At 47.5% G+C, this 17,153-nt stretch overlaps 1 protein-coding gene across 2 annotated transcripts in view; it reads left to right on the forward strand.

Moving 5' to 3' along the window:
- The window catches only part of LOC1278279 (paired box protein 6 homolog), a 50,435-nt gene that overhangs the window by 22,964 nt on the left and 10,318 nt on the right, over positions 1-17,153 (forward strand). For both annotated transcript variants that reach the window (XM_061658197.1, XM_061658198.1), the window contains exons 3-4: positions 1,204-1,434; positions 11,290-11,430. In XM_061658197.1, the coding sequence (XP_061514181.1) occupies positions 1,204-1,434; positions 11,290-11,430 (372 nt within the window). The remainder of the gene's footprint in view (positions 1-1,203; positions 1,435-11,289; positions 11,431-17,153) is intronic.

Here is a 17,153-nt window from a genome sequence, read left to right on the forward strand (position 1 = left end):
GCAGTGACTTCTGTTTGAATTCTTCCCCTGCGCACAACCCTTCAGTGCCATGCGTCTATGGTTGGGGTTTTTTTGTTTGCGCCTCAGCGTAAACGCCCGTTTACAAGCGGCGCCATACGGTAACACTTTGAAAGGTGTTCGATTTCGTGCCGGCATTCATGTTTCCGTGCCGAACCGTGCTGCCGTTTGCTGCACGGGACGGGCTGGCACTGTGGATGGGGCGGTGCAGGGCCCGGGCGTTTGTAATTTGATGAAGAAAAATGCATTTTCTTGCGCTACCTGTGTTTCTGTTCGGTGCGAAGGTGCAAACGCGCAGGGCCGGTGATTTCTTTGCTCCCTTGCATGGTTTATGCTGTTTGGCCCGTGGCAGTGCGAAACAGTTGCCGTGGTTCGGTTGGCGTGGAGGAGGTGTAGGTTAAGTTATTGGTTGTTTGAACAAAGTGAACAAACAAAAAAAAACATACAAATGGGAACTTTATTCGATTCGCGTGTGTTTCTAGCCCTTTGCACGCGGGGACGTTGATTGATCGCGCTCATCAAATCCAGCTTCATCACAGTGGACAATAGGATGTATTGAACTGTTTTGTAGAACAAATGGCATCGGGTTGACTTACATTATGGAAAAATTATCATTTTATTTGTATACAAAAACAAGTTCACAAGGCAGATGTATGTATTATTCAACGGCAGAACAATAAATGTCATAAATATAGGAAGGCAATGTGTAACTACTGGATGACTGTTTTGTCATAATGAGAATTTTACAATTTTTCTTTAGCTTTCCAGCTTTAAATTGAATATGTTTGCTATATTTAGTACTAGAGTAGTGTAAAAATATAATGTTTGCACATCAAATGATAAGCAAATTAAGTCTCCAATAGATAAACATGAGTGTTAATAAACCTAAGCTAATTTTAAGAATTTTGTCAGTCCTAAGTAGCTTAAATGTGATTTCGATTTTCGATCTTTCTATGAAAGATTCTACTTTTAAATGATCGAATGATGTTCCATGGAGAATGATGAATATAGCTTCAGTTGTACGATTATCATCTGAAGAGCATCATATCATTTTTGGAGCACTAGAAATTGTAAATCGCAACATAAACCCCTCAAATCACAACCGCCCGAAGATACCCTGGAACGCACATTTTGCTTTATTACTGTTTTCACTAATAGTGTTCTCCCACACTCATATATTTACAGTTGGCCTCTCACCTAACCTCCCCTCGCCCGGCTCGGTACAGCCGACGACGAATCTGTTCGGTGCCGCGGCGGCTGCCGCCGCTGCTGGCGCGGCCGGTACCGCCAACGCACACGCCCTGGCCGGGCTGGTGTCGCAACACCGGCTGCTTGAGCTGTCCCGCTTCGGTCTGCGCGGCTACGATCTGGCGCAGCATATGCTCACCCAGCAGGGGGCCGTCTCGAAGCTGTTGGGTAAGTAGTAGTAGTAGTAGTGGTGTCTTCATTCAAATCGCTCGCCATACCCACGATCGAGCACGATTCTGGTCTGGATAGCCGCGGACAAAATGGAAACGAAAGAAGAGCGAGAGAGAGAAAAGCAAAAGAAAAAAGAAATCCCCTCAAGATAAAGCCACACAATTGACACATTCAAGCCGACCGCCAGCATCTGGCCGGGGCGGTTACCGGGCTGTGAATGTCACGGAGCATCGTGTTTGTATGGGTTCAAAGAGAAGGGTCCGCCGGCTGCCACTCTTTCAGGCAGTGCCGATAATAACACTTCATTATCGTCATATCGACTCCAATTTACTCGGATGAAGTCCCCCCCCCCTCAAAAAAAGGGCAGGAAAACGGAGGCAGGGGATAGCAATGCAGCAAACACCGAAATTATAGTGTTTAAACTGAACGCTCCATTTCAAATGATGCCCTCCTCCAGTTTTCCCTACGTTTTATTTTGTATTGCTCCCGAGCTTTCTTCGTATTGCTGCCGTGTGCCGAAAACAACATCAAACGGAGCTTTTTTTTCTCGATACACTCGAAACCAAATAATAAACATTATCCTATTGCCGTAGAGACACCCCCAAACCACCGAAACCAGCGCGACCAAACAGCCAAACCCCTCATTACACTCGCTGGCAATGGTGCGGAGCGAGAGCACACGATTGTATCCTGGTCACGGCACCACACAAGCTACAGCGAAAGCACACCTCGGAACGGAAACGAAACCGAATCGGTTGGAATATTCGGCAGTGCTCGGCAGCCTTTATGTCTCTGGTCTGTTTTTTTTTCTTTCTATTTCTGAATGATGTTTTTTTATTGAGTTCACTATTTTGAAACTGTTGTATGAATGGGTTGCTCCCTTTTTTACCAAACTCGATCCAGCGCACTGTTGATGGCGGCATGCAATGGTTATTAATTTATAACTGTAACAATGCAATTTGCCAGACAGCTTGGGTCCACCGATTGGTTCTTAATATTTCGTTCACTTCAAGCAGGAAATTTTGGAAATGCTCGCTGAAAGTTATTGCATCCCAGAAGCTACCTTCTACCCGGTTAGTTTCCGACGAGAATACAATAAAACAGAAACTTTCCCCTTTCCCAATTTACATATTTTCGGCAATTCGGGAAGGTTTTTGAGCTCCTTCCGGAAGCTCACTGAGGGTTTCCTTCGAGCTTCGAGGGTTCCCTAATTTTATTAGGTGCTTGAATTTATCGCTCTACCCGAATTTCCTCCTAGTGAGTGCCGTATTTGAATAACAAATTTCAAACCCCAAGAAGTAACTTTCGTGTAAACACTCATAAATTATGCCAACCCAATGTTTATGCTAATGCAGCGTGTGTGTGTGTGCGGTGTGAGTTTAATTCATGATGTTTGTAATTAAAACAGTTAATTATCTGTTATTAGAAGCGCTCAGCTGGAGCGCTTCAGACATCAATCAGGAAAACACATTTCAATTTCTTTGTTCTACAATAGCTTCAGAGGTTCATCCCAAGAACAAAAAAAAAGGTAAACTGTGCTACAAAAGTTATTATGTTTTGATAGAATGAATCCCATCATTCACTGGATGCATTTCCATCCTTCAAACGCCACCATTAATTATCCGAAACTCACACCTTTTTCGTACCGGAGGTGCATCCCCGATTACTTGGCGCTTTACACCGATACACCGGGCCGCTATCGGAACGGATCTTATCTACCTTTACACGATCTTCAACGTGCGCCACGTTTGTTACAGAACTTGCTTGCTTCTATCGGAATATAAGAGGGGAGTGGTGCTACCATCATACTACTTTTCACCACAATTAACCACCCTTTTGTGTGTGCGTGTGTGTCTGCCCTGCGTGTTTGCTTTACCTTTCCTGCCCGTCGATGCGGGGTTCAATTTATGCAAAGGTAAATATTTACGTGCAACATTAATTTTTCTAAATTAACACACCACAGCGCAGGCGGCAAACATACGACTCCTGCCACGAGACTCGTACGATCGAAGGCCCCTGCTCGGGGCAAACGAACGACTGCAACGGGCGGAGAAGCAGCGAACCATTCGCCATTCTTCTTTCCCGTATGCTGCACCGTTGTTTGCCACTTCCGCTGTCAGAATCATTCCCAGACAAACAGTTCTGCTTCTGTCGATTTGTAGACAACCGGTAAACATGCACTTCTTCATACTGCTTCCTGTGCTGGCCTTCTCTCACTGAGCATAAAGGTGTAGATGGCCAGGGCAGGGCAGGTCCGATGAATGGGAAAAATGTTTGCTGCACACTGTCTGCAATTGAACCACTACGTGCAATGGTGGTGTTTGCGCTCGTGTGTGTGTGTGTGTGTTGGTGACTTCGATTTTCACCTTCATGTCGTGCGGAATGGGCTGTAATGTTTTATGCATGAACGCAACAAGGGGAAATTATTCCACTTTGCACAACCGTTTTGTTACGGTCACACTTGTGCGACCTTTTGCTGCGTGTTGGCCCGCGTGCGAAAGCTGCACTAAATCACTGACCCAATCGCCACGGCTAATAGAAGGAGTAACAGGAAAGTACACTTACCATTTGCGCGGTGCTAATGGGTGTCTCTGGAACGGCGAGTACGGTGTAATAATTTTTATTACAAAATTTAGCCTAATTTGTCCTCAAAGTCCCCCGCTACACTGTTGCTTCCAGCTAACAACCTTTTGCGGAGGCTTCAAGTGCACTCACGCTGAAGCTAATAGCATCGCTCGAAAGGTGTGTATGTTTTGCATATAAAATGTTCAAAACCCCTAGCGCCCAGGGTCACGTGGTGTTTGTCATCACTGCGCCGACTGGTAAGGTCGAGCTGGATGCAGCAGTCAGTCAGCGTTCGCCCAGAGCGCCCAGATTATCGTGCAAAATGTATGCACAAACACCAGCCCCAATGCTAACCTACCGCGATGCAAATCCAATTTCCTCCGGCATACGTCCACCGAAACCGTCACCGCGGCGTTGGGTGTAATTGTTTTCCCGCCTGCATTAATCGTCACCTCGCCCTGGTGCCCGTGCTGATCGTAATCGATTTTTAAAGTACGTCAATTGTTGTAGCCGCAGCTCTTGCTGTTTTGTTGTGCCGGACCGATCGCACCACCGCGATACCGTGACAGCATTTATGGGTCTGGGACATGAGAAAAACCTTTTATTTGTGCATCGAAATGTGCGCTACCTTTTATCTGATTATGAAAAAACATGTGTAGGAATGGTTGTTTTTATTGTCCACCGGCCGACAACCTGTTTCTTCGCTTTATTACACTTTAAAGCATTTTAAGCGTCGCTTTTGTCGCGGCACAAACACAGCGATACTTGATGGTTGCGCGTATGATTTATCATTCCAATGTTGTTGGTATGTTTATTTTTCCTTAACGCCGTCCTTAACAACCGTAGAAACGCTTTGAAAAGCTTGCTTGTTTTTGAGCCCGCTTCGCTCTATCATTAACATCGGCCACGCTGTGCAGCTAGCTTAATAGCACCCTTGCTAAACAGTTCGCAACCGTCGGGAGCAGCCTCCTCTTTTCCTAGAAGGAAAAACCCTCCGTAAAAGCAGCCCCCCCCGTTTGGCCTCGTGCCCAATGTTTGTGCCGAAAAAGAGTGCTATTTTTTTTGTCTTTCCTTTTCATATCACCAAGGTGGCTGAATGAAAAAAAAAAAAAAAAACCATCATAACTATGTTTGCGGCTCATTTCTTGGATTCGGCTCCTCCCCCTGAGGCGGCTGCTGTAAGCTAATTTGCATCTCGCGCGATCGCGCCCCGATTGGCAATCGATACTCGTGCCACCTCCTAAATGGTGAATTTATTTCGCCGTCGCTTTTGTTTTACCCCTCGGGATCCCGGGACCATTTGCTGCGACCAAGGAGGATAATTAAAGTGTCTGCGCCCGCGAAAGGGAGCGATAAAAACTGGCGAAAGATTTCATCGGTTGGCATCGGCGTTTGGCTTTGTTTGCTGTTGCAGCTCGCCGAAATGTGGGTTTGGTTCAACTAATTTCTTCTCGTCGTTTCAGTTTCGGCTGCTGAGGCGAGGCAACGGTGCGAAAGGTGTTGTTTGTTTTTGTCCACCACAATCGGCGGATAATCACTATCTACGTGTGGCAATGATCAGCAACACAGATCGCAACGTTGATACGCACGTGCAGCCGGAGCGAACACCGAAAACAAGAACAAAAAAACACGAAAACGGCGGAAAATTGGGAAGCTAATTAGCATATTGGTTTGTAAGCGCTGTTGAAAATCCAGAAAACAAACTAAAAGGGCTACGGTCTATTATTTAAGACCAAACTAGCTGCACATTTCGCGGGCACATGTTTTAAGTCAGCTGCTTTTCGTACCGTGTCCGAACAGTCGTACACCAAGCACACAAACTTTTCATCATAATTTGCTTCCATTTCGTCCCATCAATCGGCGAACTTTGAGTCTGTTTTGGGGACCCTTCCTTTCGCCAGATGGTCAGCCGTGCGGTGCGGCACAAAAAATAAACCTGTTTCTGCTGTCGCGACTCTTGCGCGGGGCCGGAAAGTCCAAGCGAAGGAAGAAGCTGTCACTTTTACTTCACTCATTAGGAAATGGTTTGAAGTTGAATCTTTACCTTGAATTAGGATGTAGAAGCTTCAAAATTTATGATAAACATTTAAGAAAATCGCAAACTTTTTTTTCTTGAGATTTCCATGCTTATTCTCTTCCAACACATGGTTTTTAAGAATAAAAAAAAATCAAAAAATTGCCCGTGAGGCAAATACCACCCTCGTGGAGGGAATCGAACCTCTCAGTCGGTGGCGAATAATTGCACACTTCAATTGAAAAATTATAATACAATTAATTAGATAGCGAATCGATCGTCCCCCTGTCTGCAGCATGCATTCGGTGCAACAAAATGTTTCGTGTACGCCCATCCTAATATCTGATGCAAAGGAGGAATTCTTGAAAAAAATGTTAAAAATACTGAAACCGAAAATATGCACCTGACGCAGAACGAGACGAGGCCACAGCGAGGTGATGTAGGTACGAACCAGTGCGTATATGTGTGAAAATAATGCCCTCACGTACCGATTGTTAATGGTAATTTATTCACACCTTACTTCTATCTGGCTTTTTGGGTTGGTTTTGTTTTATTATTATTTTCTCAACATGTTTCGTTTGTACGATGCGGTTTGTGGTTTGGTTTTGGTGTTTTTTATCTCCTTTTGCTTTGTTTCTTTGAGTATCAGCATGCTTTATCCGCTTTTTTCGGTCTCGTTTTCGATACTTGTGAACAACGGAATCGATACACAACAAGCAACGAGACAGTAATTTGTACAAACTGTAACGAGAATTTTAATTGAATTACGCATTATTGCGCTCATATCGCTCCAGTTGGATCTGGAGCGCATTCAATGGTACTGCTGCTGGTCCACCCTGCTGGCTGCTGGTACTATAACGAGGTTAAGTTATTGCGGGGTAATGATTTTGGGGTTGAGATGTCATGTCAGATGTCGATTTCACCTGCAGCGAGCGGCTTTCTACGACAGATGGCATTTTGTGTGTCACTTTTGTGTGTAATTTCCTGCCAATGCCGGAACATCTCCGTTTGCTGATCTGTCCACTTGACCAAAACGCTGACTAACTGATAACCTGACCAGTAGGAAATGCTTCACCAGATGAGGCTGAGCTCAAGCTTGTGATTATTATACCCTTACTAAAATGTTTCCAATCCCACCGGATCAAGCAATCAGTTAACATCTTCATTAGCAATCTCCTCGCTGAACGGTAGCGTTCGGATGTGTGTGTTTGTTCGTTCCCATGATGACAACCGCCACTTCCATCCGTCCGTCAGATTGCGGATAGACAAAGGTGCATGCAAAAAAAAACACACACAAATGCAAACATGCTAAACCGACCGTTTTCGGTTTCGGACTGTTGCACATTGTATGCAAATGGTATGCCGCGCTGGAGCTGCCTGAGGCCACCGGTAACCTCATCAGCCTCACCGAAGCGAACCGTTGCCACAGTTGGCCACAGTGCAGTAGCAGCAGCAGCAGCACCACAACAACAGTTTGATTGATTCGAAACCGTAAATCAAACCGATGGAACGATGGGTGACATCGAACCTTTGCAGCACCACCGGGAAAAGGCGATCGGCTCTAATAAATATTCATAGACCACTTGTGCACCTACCTCGTTGTGTGATAACTGATATGTAATTCGGACAACCGGCACGAGCGTGATGGAAACGACCACCCCCAACTCGGGGCGTGTAACTTAATTCATCATGTATTTACAACGTTCTGTTGAATGAAATCGAAAATCGGTGCTGGAGAGATGCTAATGTGTGGTTACACAGTGCTGGACAAAACCGCACACTGAGATGTGTAATGATACTCTCTCGAAACGTGTGGACGTTGCGGACAAAGAGTTTGACATTTGGGTGTATCCGTCATACAAATAACATCCATCAGGGGAAAAATTAAAACCGTTCACCCCTAGGACAAGCACACATCCGGTTCGTGGTCTTGCGTGAAAGCATCTCCAAATTATAAAAAAAAACACCAGCGAATTGATCGGAAGCGAGTCCACACAAAACCATCGAACAAAAAAAAATCTTCTATTAAAAAACCCAAAATAACTTCCCAACACCCGATGGTTAAAGCGAGCCGCAGGTATGCGCGGACGAACGCTCTGTGAAATTAATGCCCACGGTTGACTACCGTTGCGATCCTCACGCGACACGCCATCGCCGCTCACAAACCCGTGCGCTCACAATTTGCGTGTCTCGATGTAGTTGTTGTTGTCGTTTTTTCGTTGATGACGAATGCCTTTTCCCAAAAAAAAAAATTGATTCTCAGCTAGAGGGTTGTGTGTGTAATTAATAGAAATAGGGAAGGCTTTATTAACCGCTTCTGGGAGGGACAGTTAAACAGCCGAGCTTATAATTTGTTACAATCCAACGAGTTTATACGTGGACCCCAATCGTAGACTGTCGAAAGAATTTGGACCCCAGAAATTGGAGCTCTGAGGAGCTCTGCAACGGTTAGAGCATGCCCCCACGGGACGGCGGTAGCTTTAATCCCGATCACAACCCGATCAAATTCTTCAAAAACGAATCAAACTGATTCTACCGTCCATCGATTCCAAACCGAAATTAAAGTTATTTTCTCCCAAACAAATTGTTTTGCTGAAGAATGATCCACGGGGAGGATCCCAATCAAAGAGCTTTCCGCCTTCAAACGGTCGGTTTCCGTACAGTGAAGCCGCCGATCTTGCACGGCTGATTGAGCTCTTTCTTTTTTTTTTGCAATCACTCTCGGACTTCCGGTGATTGCTAGAATATGGCTCCGCTTGAAGCCACCCGGATGTGCTGGATCTAATGTCCCACCCCCCCCCCCCCCCCCCCATGGTGGCGGCATCTTTTGTCCAAACGGCTAAACCAAAGTTACGGTAGCGCACCTCCTGTTGAGTTAACAACTGCCGCGCGTGCTCACATCGGCTCATTGGCTAGGTCTGCACCTGGCCGTCCCCGATGGCAAAGTGCCGACTGACCGGATCCTCCCAAACCGTACTTCCCGTGCACTCGCCCCGGTTGCTCTCGATTACTCGTGCTCGTTGATCTGCGATACCGCCCGGTGTGCGGGACGCAATTTGTCCGTTTCGTTTCGCGCCCGCAGGATGTCCGGAGCGCAATGCCGGTGGTCTGGTGAGCCTGATTCTTTAGCGCGAGCTTGTTCACCTTTCTCAACGACCTCGGGTGCCGAGGGGCGTCGGGCGGCCTGTTTGAGTGTAAATGATTTAAAAAGGAAACAACTAGCACCGTTTTGTGGTGCCGCCCACCTGCTGATGCCTAGTTTGCTGGTGACTTTTCAAGGGGTAACGATTTCGATTACCCAAGATGTCTAGGAGATTGTACAGAGTAAGCTTCTTCGTACCGGACTGCACTTACGCGACACCCCAAGAAACCCAATTCGCAGAATTACATCAGACGGAGTGCAAAAGACACAACCTCCCTTCAGGACATTAAAATGCTATAAATCATCATTTTATGCCACATTATGTGCAGGTCCGGCGCATGTCCTCGCTCCGTCCACTCCAGTGGCTTCAGCTGACGTAGACCCTCTAGCGAGAAGCAGCCACGCAGTCAATTAATTAGATTAAACATCACAGTTCCCGCCAGCTTGCAAAAGCGAAACAAAATGCAGACACGGCCTAACCGCGCACACCGGCAAGTGAAGCCGTCTGGGGAAGGGTCCGGAGCAGGAAATCGAAGTCACTGCAAACTCCGTTTCGCAAGGGCTTATAAATATGTAAGCAGAAAACATGTGTGTGTGTGCTCGAGTTGTGCCGATGGGAAAAAATGGCCAACCGAGGCGACGCATTGCAGCTTGGCGAAAAAGGAAGAAACAACCCCAATGGGTGCGTTTGATGCGAGTCGTCGTCGTCGTCTTGGTCGTCATCGTCCATCCCTAGACCGGCGACGATCGATCGGCTTTGTGACGATCGCGATCTTGAAGCGATTGAGCGTGCGCGTAGTACAGTGTACACACAGGAACGCATGCGTTATCTAACGCTCAAGATCGGCCGCGTCTATCGGCGTCTTCGATTCGGCTATTGGCCCTCTGACGATCTGCTGGGACAAACGATTAGGCATTGCAGCAACGTGATGCTCAGAATAAACACAGCAACGCCGGAAGGCATATATTTTAAGCTACCCCCTTGGTTCGCAACCCCTAGACGTCTCTTCAGCTGCAATCGAACGTTTCCTGCGCATTCAACAGTCCTCCTTCCTATCGGACGTAACTTCCCAGGCAGGTCCGTTTCGACCTTCCCGACTCCTGCGCGTCGGATCGTTTCGATGAGCCCTTGGCGGCAAAAGCCGGCCCCTGCCACGATGATCGCATGGCGTTGATAACGCCGTCTGCTTACCGTGCTGCTGTTGACCACCCGCGTGCAGGAACACTCCGGTGGGCTGGCCCAACCGAAAAGTTGCGCGAGGGGGATCTGTTTATGGCTCCACATCATCACATCTGGCCACCCGCGAGGCCTTGCGCAAGGGATCATCCCCAGTTACGGCTTTCGGTGGTGAAATTATATGTCATCGGAAGCGATCCGTAGCCGCCCTCTTTTTGGTTTATTTGCGCGAACGTCCTGCCGCTGCGTGCTGAAATATGGCGCAAATTACAATTCGCGATGAAGTTCTGGAGAGATCGAAACCTAGCCCTGGGGGTGGTTAAGTTGCAGCAGTTACAGCGAACAGTTGAAAAATCGCCGAACGTAATTAATTACGAGCTTGCGAGTAGGGAGTAGTAGTGCAGGCTCGATCGTTCGGTGGCCTCCTCCTTCTTTAGCGTCAGCGGATAAGGGCAAAATTATGCACCCTGTGTCATATTTCATCGCCACAAATGGTGCTGATTTAGAGTGAATGCGTACCTCCCGAGGGTTTCCGGTGTGGATGTGGTGAAAACGATCGGGAATGTAAAACCCATGAGCTCTCTTGTTTCGAAATGTATTTTGGTACGAAGGAAAGTGTCTCTAAAGCACAGAATTGGGGTTTTGGAAATCGATGCTTGGAAGAACTCGTACCACGGCAAGCCACGGTTTGATTTAGATCACTTGACGTCTACTTGAAAAGTCGAGCATAGTTGACTTCTGAAGATTTGGTTCATCTCTGGAGGTTGAACCTATTCCCAACAAAAATCCGCTTCGAAGTTGCTCCTCAAGATCCTCCTTTCTTCAGGGTCGTCCATTTGCTCCAACAGAAATGCTAATTATGTTTATTAAATAACCATGCAGCGTAATCCCTTCTGGCCAATCATAACAATGCTTCAATTGCGTGCTCTTATTCTGTTCTTCTCTCTTCACCAGGCACTCTAAGGCCACCGGGACTGATCGGCGGATCCAAGCCGAAGGTGGCAACGCCGGCCGTCGTGTCCAAGATCGAGCAGTACAAGCGGGAGAATCCGACCATCTTCGCGTGGGAAATCCGGGAGCGCCTCATATCGGAAGGTAAGTGTCGAGACGGTCACTGTGTGCGCGTGTGGGGGGTCCCGGGTCTCACCGCCTCAAAAAGCAACGGCAATACATTGTACAATGCACAACACTGTGGCCACTTCCGGATTCGGTCGCTATCTGTCTACCAACCGGCCCCCGGCCTAATCTGCCTCAATCAATCTCGTTCGCTCTGAAATGCGACAATAAATATTCAACCAGATATACTGTTGGCTAACTATGAAGACTGCCTGGGCAGGCAGGAGGTTTAATCATCCTTCAATCAATCGACAGCGCAAAACCGCCAGACGGAAAGCGCTCGGCGACAGGCGACTGCCGATTGTCTGGCCGGTGTCTGGCGGTAGCTGGGATACGCAGGCATCTCTTTCTTTTGATTTGCAAGGAAGGACACAAACTCCTCCTTTTCGCAATGATATGCAAATTTCTTGCAAGGGCTCATCCTGGCTGCCGCCGACAGTGGAGCAAATCCGCACACCGACCGCGACCACAGTTGATGATGGTTAATGATGCGCTGCGAGTGGGGCTGCTTTTGGGCTGCTGCTGCAAACTGCAGCACTTCTCGCACTTTAGCTCATCTCACGGGGTGGAGGTTATGGGATGTGTGCCGCCCTCTTGTAAAGCCAAAAGGAAGCGAAACGATTACGATCAGCATCGTTTCGTCGGGACGCTAACCACACACGGTGCCTTGGAGCGTTTCCCTCCCAGCTGGTCGCCCCAGCCCCACACGATCGAGACGTAATGATAAACGATTGATTTATTGAATGAGTACGGGTTTGATTTAACACATTCTCTCTGCACCAGGTGCCGGTGTTTCTTCTCGCCGCAACTAGATGGCCGGCCTGATAAGCCGGCAACAGCGAGCGAAAGCGCTCTGGCGGTAATTATGACACCGAAGAAAAGCTCAGAAAGACCGGTACCGGGATGGAGCAACGGGAAGAACGGAACACCTCGAACGAATTTGTTGGCAGATCGTACCGGCGGCGGAGGCGCAAAGGTGATTGCTTGGTGATTGTAGCGAGCGCGATTTAGCAAACCGAGCGCGCAAGTAATTTGTCTTGCGCTTTTGAACGATTTTGAAAAGCGATCAATAGGTTGTTGTTCACAAAACAACCTGCCCGGCCGGCGCAGAAAAGGGGACGATGATGTGTCCGAATTGGATGATTTATTGCATGCGCGAAGGAGCCGCAATGTTATGAGTATTGATAAAATCGGTCGAAAATAACAACATGCAGAACGCACAGGTACGCCAGGGGAATTAATCTTAGATATCAGCCTGCATACCTTTGTGCGATAAACAGTACCATGTACCAGCTTCTCAGCACTCACCTGTCGTGTAGCAGCTCTAATTAAAACACAATCGTTACCCAAACGTCCCGCGCAGGGTGAATTATGTCCATGGGCGTGTGATGATTGCAATCGTGCCTGCCTCTTCCTGTAGATCCATAGTGCACTAGGTAGACACAGCGTTCCATTTGCATGAAATACCGTGCGTTATCCGGCAAGATGACGATGATGATGATGCATGGATTATTGCGGCGGAGCTGATTACGGTGCCTGGAATCATAAATTTCTTTTCCGCCCGTTGTACGTTGTACGTGCCGCGAACGAGAACACGAGCTCCAAAACGGGTTCACCGGTGGAAGGTGGATGGGTTGATTAGCACCATCGTACCACTGGAGATGGGCAGGTTCCCATGCGTGCACACCCGAATGGAGCGCACTGGACCACTGGAATGGTACGAAAAAGGGTAATCTTATCCAAACGAAACCATGTCCATGGGTTCAGTGCGCCCGGTAAGAGGAATGGCGCCGTTGTTGTTTGGACATTAATTTATTCGCTTCTCAGACTCCAACACACACACACACGCGCGCGCGTGCTTTGTGCAGGCAAATGTTGGACACCGTCACATACCCCCCTATTTTATTTTTGCCTGCTCGTACACGATCCAAATGCCCAACTCACCTGAACAACCCAGTACAGCCAAGAGTGAATGATCTATTTTTAATCTTCAAGGAGCCAGTTTAGCTCGCCCCGGTTCAGCGGTAAAGGTAAACATTGCCCTGCTTAAGAGGTGCGCAATTGACCCGATACGCCACTCGACGAGCCTGGACCTACTCGAGCTTGAATCCGGTGCACACACACACACCCCGATAGCAAGATCTCGCCACCGAACACACCGGGAGTAGCGGATTGGGGTACCCTCGTCCACGAGTGCTCGGTGAGCTCAGCGAAAAGCTGACTTCCTTTACGGCTTGTACAAACAGCCAACGAAAATATGGTTCCAAAATCCTCTCTCCCGTACGAACCAAGGTCCGATGATTGAGAGGCTAGCTATCCCGCTCGCTACGTATCTGCTGACTTGTTCCAAGTGGCTCAATGCTGGGATTACAGCGTTATTACGCGATCGATATGTTACGATTGCTTTCGGGTAAGTGTTTACCGTTGGAAGTTCTGCTTCAAAAGCCTGATGGGTCTCAAAACAAACCCACACCTAGGGAAGAGAAGCTCTAGGTAAAGCTGTTGAACGGGTGCAAAATAATTACGAATAGTTTCACTCAATCAATCGTGTGGATCGGAAAGGTGTTACCATTGGATAGGTCCATCAATCGACAGTCCTAAACTGAATCTCTGTTTGCTAGTGCTTTTGCTGATCGATTATTGTTTTGAGGATGATGAGGGGTAACTTGATCCGGCCGTTGTCAAGCACCGGTCGTGGCTACTCGATCAAACTCGCTATGTATTTTAGTACGTAGATAGTAGTCAAACGGTAGGAGTTTCTTCGATTGTAGCTAAAGGTTTTTGAGCAATATGTGTACCCTTTTTGGAAACTATTTAAATCACGATGCACCTCATTGAGTTGCAGACCTTCAAGCAATGTCACTAATGGTACATTAAGCTAGTAATGTGTTATCTTCCATCACGCTGGAGTGTCGATTGCAAGCCACAGATAAACCACAACATCCGCAAGAAGTATAGGTACAGTACGATGTAGTCTTACTGCGTATCTGCTTTGCAAGCACACCAAACCGTGTCGTACTGCTTATCTTAGCTGCATTCGCGACTCGCAACATGCGACAAATCTGGTCCAAAGAAGGTTAACATTTCTTCTCTTTATTTCCTGCGCAAAGCAATCCCATGATATCGTGACTAAAACCCAAGACGGTTCTCGGCAAGGGAACGACTTGATTCTTTTTTAATTAAAGCACACGTGAAGAAGTGTACACTGTGAAATGGCTACAATTGTCCATGAACTTCTACCCGTACAAAACTCGTTTGGTTGCCGACACCAACGACGCCCGTGCGAAGTAGTTCACGCCATCAATCTATGGTATGGCGAGATACTGAAGCGCACGCCATCCTCCCCAAGATTATCCTAAATCCCTTCGAGCGCCTCTTGATACACGGGTCCATTAATCTGGGGCCGGAAATCTCCAACGACCCACCGTAGCTTACCCACATGACACGTCACGTTTTGCCGTGTTGGAATAGAGAGACATACACGCTCACAGTCACACATACACACGAATGTACACCTTACATGCGATATCGGATATGGAAGTGCTCCTTTCAAATGCTACTGCTGCTATCCCAACCTATCCATCTATGCATGCCCGTTTATTATAATGAACTTTAATTCTCACATTTGTCACAATTTTACATGCATTAGCGCAGTACAGATACACGCACACACACGCACACACGTACACACCATGTATGGGACTCGGTGGTCGGTGTGGGAAAAATCTTCATCACTCTCCCACGGACTCAGTTCAGCGCTAATCTCGGCTCGCCATCACCAAGTCGTCGGCACCGGAGGCGACACCGTGGACCGGGAGATAAAGCAACGCTCGCGCAACATTCCCAGGCGTGTGGCGGTACGTGGCGGGAAACTCGCTGGTTGGCAGGCCGATTTATGCGACTGGCAGGGGAGGAGGCACTTTATCGAACATCGATTACCGAGTTGGATCGAAGGGAACGTGCAATATTTCTTATCCGGTGGAAAATTGCTCCCCACATACGGTGTGCGAGGGATTTTTGTTCAAGTTTGCTCTTGTTTTCCCCCTGAAGAATCTCATCTTCTACCACGGTTGATGTGGTTTTGACAGATGCATGACGCAAAACGGATAAAAAAAAACCCAAGAAGCGCCCCGAGGAGATGCTCCATATTTCTGTACGTGGATCAATCGAGCGGTTTTGTCGGAGTTTTGGCTTTTGTTGATGCACAGGTAGCTGGGTCACGTGGTTTATCGCCGGCATCGCAAATCCGGCTGTGATTTATTGATGATGAGATGAACCACCGGTGGCAGATGGCAGACTTAATTTGTGCTTCCGCTTCACTGCAGCTACGGGCATGATTGGGGGAGACTCTTTGAGTGGAATTACATTGCGATAACTTACACCGTGACGGATGAGCTCATATTTTAATCCCGGAATCCATTTTTTACCAGTACGCTTCAGGGTACACATCACAAAGTACAAAAAGGAATCTTAAAATATTGATGTATTCTGCTTCAAACGATTTGTCGACCTAAGGAGCACCGATAGATGCAGTTTTGGTAGCAATTACTCAAACCCTTACATTATACCTCCCCGTAAGCGGTGAAGGTGTGTCGGGTAATGTGTTAAAAAATGGTTCTTTTTTATCCGATTGACCTAAACCGGCACCAGCAGAGTGGGGTAAAGATTTACAATCTATATCAATCAGTGTCATAATAATACTGACCACGACTGCCTCTGCAGTCGACTGCAAACCGTGCCACAAAAAAAAGCAAAAAAAAACAAGCACCACCTCAAAAGGGGTAGCTGTCCAAGCCTTCTGACTGATCTTTGACCGACTCGCCAGGATCATTACTCACTGCATGCGAGTTGCGTTCATTCCGTATCGATTTGGATCTCGTACGACCCCCCGCCTGGTGGGCATCGGCGGCGGCGACGGCGGTGGCGACTCCTAGCGAGCTTTTTGTGAGGTGTGGAAAATGTGGTAATTGAAATGCCTTGCCGTTCGAAAGTACCTTCCCCTGTATGACGCACAGAGACCGTCGCTGTTGTGTTTTGCCGAACTCGCGCACAAGCCCCGCCGAAAAAGTCCAATGTAATTGAAATCCGAGCACACACAGACACACACTCGGAAGTGTGCCTTCCGACAAAAGGCACCCGCTGGTGGCCAGGCGTGACCTCGCTTCTCTTTGAGGGGTTTAATTTTATTAACCAAAATCTTCACCACTAAGTGCTCTGACCACCTCTGATCATGGTACGAGATCTGGTACAATCTAGCGCAGCTACGACCGGTGCTGTCGCAGCAGGAGACATCTAGTGGGCACGTGAGGGTACCATCATTTGTGCTCTGGGTCCAATTATTACCGCAGGCGCTCTTGAAAAGCGCTGCTGGCTGTGTGCGGTGAATTTACTTAAACTTTGATCGATTTTCCATCTCCCTCCGCTGGTCTGTAGAGATATTTTCCTGTTGTTTTGATACCAATCAAGATCCGTTTCAGCATTAACATCACGCAATCGGTTCCTACACGTAACTAGACAGACAAAAACAACAATGAAAAAAAAACTAAAAACTAGTGACGTGGATGTCAATTATAGTTACCTTCAAATCTCTCTTTTTTTTTTGAAAATTGCTTCGAAATAAATTGTGTTTCCCCTCTCGCTTGGACGTAATTGCACACGATTTAATCGATAGCTTGCTGTGACGGAATAGGTCCAAACAAATC

Source organism: Anopheles gambiae, chromosome 3 (assembly GCF_943734735.2).
Source record: "Anopheles gambiae chromosome 3, idAnoGambNW_F1_1, whole genome shotgun sequence".
In the NCBI taxonomy this organism is placed as follows: Eukaryota; Metazoa; Arthropoda; class Insecta; order Diptera; family Culicidae; genus Anopheles; species Anopheles gambiae.